The sequence below is a fragment of the Emiliania huxleyi genome (assembly GCF_000372725.1).
Source record: "Emiliania huxleyi CCMP1516 chromosome Unknown EMIHUscaffold_183, whole genome shotgun sequence".
In the NCBI taxonomy this organism is placed as follows: Eukaryota; Haptophyta; order Isochrysidales; family Noelaerhabdaceae; genus Emiliania; species Emiliania huxleyi.
Window position 1 is genome coordinate 53,013 of NW_005200754.1, and position 5,575 is coordinate 58,587.

Consider the following 5,575-nt stretch of genomic DNA (forward strand, 5'->3'; position numbering starts at 1 on the left):
GAGCCCCCTGGCCGGTGAGCTCCAACGCAGGCAGGTCGCTAGCTAGCTAGGTGGCGCCTTGACGCTCTTGAGTATGGAGAGGGTGGCGACGGGGTCGGTCGATGAGATGAGCGCGCCAAACAGCAGCGCCTCCGAGAAGGAGAAGTCCTGCGTGACGAAGCCATGCAGCGAGAGCGCGTAGGTGAGTCCGCCGGTGCAGAGGATGGAGATGAGGGTGCCCACCACCGCGTAGAGGAGGATGGTGCCAAAGTTGGCGAAGAAGGAGCGCTTGCGCATCACGAAGCCAGCCTCGAAGATGATCGGTGGCAGCAGGCCGAAGTAGATGACGTCGTGCATGTTCTCCGACATGGAGATGGAGAAGCGCCAGTTCTCCGAGCCGCCGCTCTTGAGGCGCGAGAAGGTCCAGAAGGCGACGTTGAAGGCGGCGCCAAGGAACATGCACGCACCCGTCTCTGTGACTCTTGTCCACTCCCGCTGCTCCATGTAGTGCCGCAACAGCAGTCCGGCCAGCAGAAGCGCGCAGATGACAGAGACGGAGAGCGCGGTCCCCGAGTCGGACGGCTCGAACGTTGGCGGCAGCGGCGGGTGCTGCGGAGGGGGCAGCGGCAGCGGCGGCGGCGGCCAGGTTGTTCTGTGCAGTGTAGTCGTCATGGCGAGGTTGCAGAGCTCGGCGCAGGGCTCTGCCGACGGCCGCAGCCAAATGGTGCAGGAAGAAAATGCTCAAGAAAAAGCGCACCCCAAGTGCTCCAAGTGCTCCCTGCGAGAGCGAGTGCTGGAAACGAGAGAGGTAAAATTAGAGCACATGATCGAGTCGGAGTCAGAAGGGTGGTCTGGGCCTCTATATGTTGGGTCAAGAGGCACAAGGGCGCCCCCAAAAGCCATTTAAAGAGAGCACAAACAAAAATAACACTGACGCATCAGCTCTTGTCCTATCGGCGTCGCTCCGGGCCCCTCCGCCCGCAGACCCGTTTTCAAACTACCAGACCCGTTTTCAAAGTACCAGCACGGGCCTGTCAGTACCCCGCCGACTTGTCCACCGGTGTGAGGAGCGGCCTGCCCGCCGCGGCCGCCTCCGCGTTAGCGACGAAGGTTGCCCAACCCGCCTCGAAGTAGTCGCTGGTCAGGTCGGCGTTGTGCGCCTAACGTGATGGGTGCCGGGCCGTGTATTCGGAGCATCGCGTGAATACAACGTGTGAGTGTGAGTGTTAGATTTGTTTGGTATTGCTAAAAATCTCTCTCTCTCTCTGAATGCACGGACCACGGGCTGAGGCCGAATACGTGTCGTCTCGAGTGCTGGTCTGAATCTTGGGTCTGGATCTCAACGAGCATCTAGGGTTGCACGCCGTGAGCAGCAGCCGCTCGCAGCGCCACAGCGGCGACTCGGCCGGGAGCGGCTCCTACTTGCAGCTCTGCCCGTCCACAACTCCGTGCATCCCCAGCTCCGGCTGTGAGGGAGGGTCGCCACCGCTGCCCCTCTGACTGCTGCGCGCATGCCCGGTGGTGGCGGTGCGTTCTCCACACGACGCCCCGTGTTTGTGTGTCCGCGCGTGCGTGTGCCTCGTCGCCCGCGCCACGCCATGCGCAGCACAGACGGACGGACGGACGAATGGAGCCCGCGCGACTCTCCGTCTTAGAGACAGGAGCTGGCCCGGCACTGAACGTGCAAGGCCCAGTGCGCGTGGTGGGTGAGCGGGTTTGCCTGCTCAAAGACGTCGAGCGCGGCGCCGCAGATGCGGCCGCGCGACAGCGCCGCGACGAGAGCCGCCTCGTCGACGACGTCGCCGCGGCCGAGCGAGATGAAGACGGCCGACTCCTTCATCGCCTCGAAGGCGGCCGCGCCTACCCGACGCGCCGCCGACCCTCTCCGACGCAGCCCTCGCTGCACGCCCCGACTGTAGACTGCGCGTGCGTGCGGCGCAGCACAACCGTCGAAGCCGCACGCGAGGCGTGCGATGTGGTCTGATCTGCGCGAGGTGCGAGGTGCGCCGTCTCCCCATATCTCCCCGCATCTCCCCATATCTCCCCAGTGGTGCGAGGTGCGCCCCCCCGTCTCTAGGAGGCCGCGCCCACAAAGTGGCGCGTCTCGCCCGTCGCGGGCAGCGAGCAGACGATGAAGTCGGCGGCGCCTGTTCACACACGCGCTGCCGTGAAGACGGCGTCTCTGCGCCACTCTGGGGCGCAACCTCTCGAGCCGGCGGGGCGCCGAAAAACGCGGCGCGGTCGTCGTAGCCGTACGTAGCCTCGGGCACCACCTCGCCCGCCTCGCCGCCGACGTTTCGTCGCAGCGCGATGATGCGCATCCCAAACGCCGCCGCTAGCTTCGCCGTCGCCCTCGCGATCGAGCCGTAGCCAAGCAGGCCCAGCGTCTTGCCGCGGAGCACATTCATCGTGAACCTCTCCCACCGCCCGGCCGCGCGGTTAGCCATGCAGCGCGGGACCTGCTTGTTGAAGTGCAGCGCCGCCGCGAGCGCGTACTCTGCGAGCGAGGACGTGAAGGCGCCGCGCGCATTGGAGGCGCGCAGCGTGTCGGGCGTCTCACGCAGGACCGGCGCGATGCCGTCGACACCCGCCGAGAAGGAGTGCAGCCAGGCGCACCGCGGCAGCGCGGCGAGCAGCCCACGCAGCGCCCCAATGTCGCAGCCCGGCACGGCCACGATGCCCTCGGCGGCCGCCGCGTCGGCGGCGTCGAGCTCCGAGGCGCTGCGCACAAAGCGCAGTTCGACCGAGGTGGGCGCCGAGGCTCGGCCGGGCCACTCCTCGGGAGGGAGGAGGACGACGCAGAGCATGGGGATGGTGGAAAGACCGGCCGCAGCACAGGGGTCCGGCTCCTAGCCAGAGTGAGTCTTTCGCTAAGCGCGGGTTAGCGCGGGTTAGTGCTCACTAACCCGGCACGGGTTAGCACGGGTCAGAATGGGTTACCATAACCCGGCACTAACCCGGCACTAACCCGGCACTAACCCGGCACTAACCCGGCACTAACCCATGCGGCTGGGGGGCATACGTCAGCATGGGTTATGGTAACCCGAGACTAACCCGGCGCTAACCCGGGTTAGTCTCTCCCTCGGACGGCTTGGCTGCACCTTGCCCCTTGGTGCTCTCCGCGGCAACGCCGTTATCGGTAAGTTGAGCGTGTATGGAGTGAGTCTATCGCGTATCGGTAAGCGCGGGTTAGCGTCGGGTTATGGTAACCCGTTCTAACCCGTGCTGACCCGTGCTGGGTTAGTGTGGCTTAACCCGGTGGAACCCACGGCTAACCCGCGCTTACTGACAGACTCACGCCAGATAGGGGGTCTGTCGCACCCTAGGCAATAGGGACGAACGTAGGTCCGGTTTTGACCGCCCTACAACAGACGTCTTTTTTCGCTTCGCTGCGCGGCCTGGGGATAGGTACAGTAGGTAGGTGGGGCGTTTTGGCGCGAGTCATGCCCTCACATGCTCATGCGCAATTAATTATGCGGACGATCACAGCAGACAGAGAAGAGAGTCTCTCTCACTCAGCAGACGAGGCGTGCGCGGCTCGAGAATAAAAATCGGAACGAGAAAAAATAACGTCCGACCCATGCCGCAAAGTCGAGGCGGTCGAAAGTTTCTTCCCCTAGGTGTACCTGTGTTAGTGCCAGTGCGCGCCAGTCCCGTGCCCAGTGTCGTGCGAGGGGGTTTTCTTGTAAAGTTCTTCCCCTATCGGCCGCCGACCTTCGCCGAAGGTGTCTCGTTCGAGCGCGCGTTTGGCGGTGCGCTCCCCGCACGCCGCAGCATCTCGCGGCAACACCTGGCCCCAGAGTACCCGCGCGGTATGAGAGCGCTCTGAGCGCTGGAGAGGCCGCGGCCCTGCATCGGACAGATCGGACACAAAACACAAAAAAAAAGAGGTGTGTTGAGTTGTTTGGTATTGCAAAATCTCTCCGCTCAGACAAAGTATTGCTAAAAATATCTCTCCGCTCAGATCGGTCAACGGGCACAAGATACCAGCGCCGGTTATGAGGCGGTGACCTGGGCGAGATCAACCTGAGCTGCTGGCGAGCGTGGACTACAGTCCGCCCCGGGCCGTACGTCCCTCCCCCCGGTTCTTCTCCTTCCTGCCCCCGACCACCACATCCACAAGAGACGCACAGTCGCATTTCACGAGGGCGACGCGCACGCACCATCACACATCTGCAACAAGTACCCCAAACAACACAAACCGGCCCAAGTCATTCACATGTGAACGCAAGAAGAGAGAAAAGAAGAGAGAGAAAAGTGAACGCACGCCGAGTGTGCGAAGATCTTGTGTGCATCAAGAAGTCTCGGCTTCTTACACAGCCCTTCCTCGCAGCGAGCCCCCTCCAACCCACCCGCGCTAGGTCTCGGGGGACGCAGGCACACCCGAGACCCGACAAACAGTTAGGGTTGTTAGAGAGTGTGTGAGAAGAACCTAGCTGTGAACGAGCGTCTTGGGTCCGTGGATGTGTTTTTGTGGGAAGGTGGACGAGTTGCTCGAGCGTCGGGACGAGCGGGCTTGCGCCACTGGTGGAGGATTCAGTATGCCGCAGGCGGCTCCCACCTCGATGGGTTATCACTCCTGCACTGGCATTGAAGAGGGGATCAACATTCAACAAACAGGAATCGAGGGTGACCGCATGTCTGCATCAGACGTGTCATCCGTCCCGATCGTGACCAACCAAAGCCACCCCTCTTCTAAGATCCGCGCTTGCCCGGATCCTGAACCCTCTGCCGCTCCCAGCCGCACCCGCCAAGCACCTGCCGCCTCCACCTCCGCCTTCAATCTCAATGTCCCACCCCCCTGCGCGCGGGCCTTCTAGGCCCGCGGGTAGTCTCCCCCCATCCCCAGGGCCTCCAGGGCTCGCACCTCAACCTCTCATAGACCAGCGCAAAGCCGATCGGACTTGGAGCACTCGTGCGTGCAGTCATCAGCCTCACATCCAGGGCCGGGAGGTATTTTCTTCTCAATAACAGGTCTGTGAACCATTCACGCATCTGCAACAAGTACCCCAAACAACACAACCTCGGAAACAAGAACCTCCCATGCGCGGGGCCTGGATTTTCTTTTCAACAAGAACCTCGCACCTCAACCTCTCATGGCGGAGCAAGATTTTCTTTTCAATGACTGAGATGAAGGCGTGCAGTACAGAGCCCGCCCAATTCACGATTCCCAGAAATGGTGGTCGTAAGATCCACGTCTACCGGTGCGCCGCCCACCGCGACATGTCGCGTCGCGCGCCGCCCCCGCCCCCGCGCTGGGGGGGCCCCCCCTTCCCCCCCCCCCCCTTCTCCGTGCGGCACGCCCTATAGGGCACCCACGCCGCGCCGCCGCGACAAGACCAGCGCATCTTCCTATGGCCATATCCTGACATAGATAACACATTCTTAAAACTCCTACATATCCCCCGCCCCCTTACCACCTTCAAGTTCCTTTACCTCACGTATGATCAATAACACTTTTCCAAAGCAATCTGGGCATTCTCCCTGAACAACTCCACAAATGTATACGTAGACTAATTCGAAAATTTGTTGAGTTGGAATTTTTCACTTTTCACATCTATGCATAACCCTAACGTTGCCCACCTATTATCATCTG

General features: G+C 62.1%; 1 protein-coding gene across 1 annotated transcript in view; it reads right to left on the reverse strand.

Annotated features, from left to right (window-relative positions):
• The window catches only part of EMIHUDRAFT_468332 (hypothetical protein), a gene marked incomplete at its 5' end in the record, with an annotated part of 6,242 nt that extends 3,456 nt beyond the window's left edge, over positions 1-2,786 (reverse strand). Inside the window, 4 exons of the mRNA XM_005782983.1 lie at positions 64-588; positions 1,038-1,139; positions 1,661-1,839; positions 2,171-2,786. Coding sequence (XP_005783040.1) covers positions 64-588; positions 1,038-1,139; positions 1,661-1,839; positions 2,171-2,786 — 1,422 coding nt within the window. The remainder of the gene's footprint in view (positions 1-63; positions 589-1,037; positions 1,140-1,660; positions 1,840-2,170) is intronic.
• Between the last annotated feature and the right edge of the window lie 2,789 nt (positions 2,787-5,575).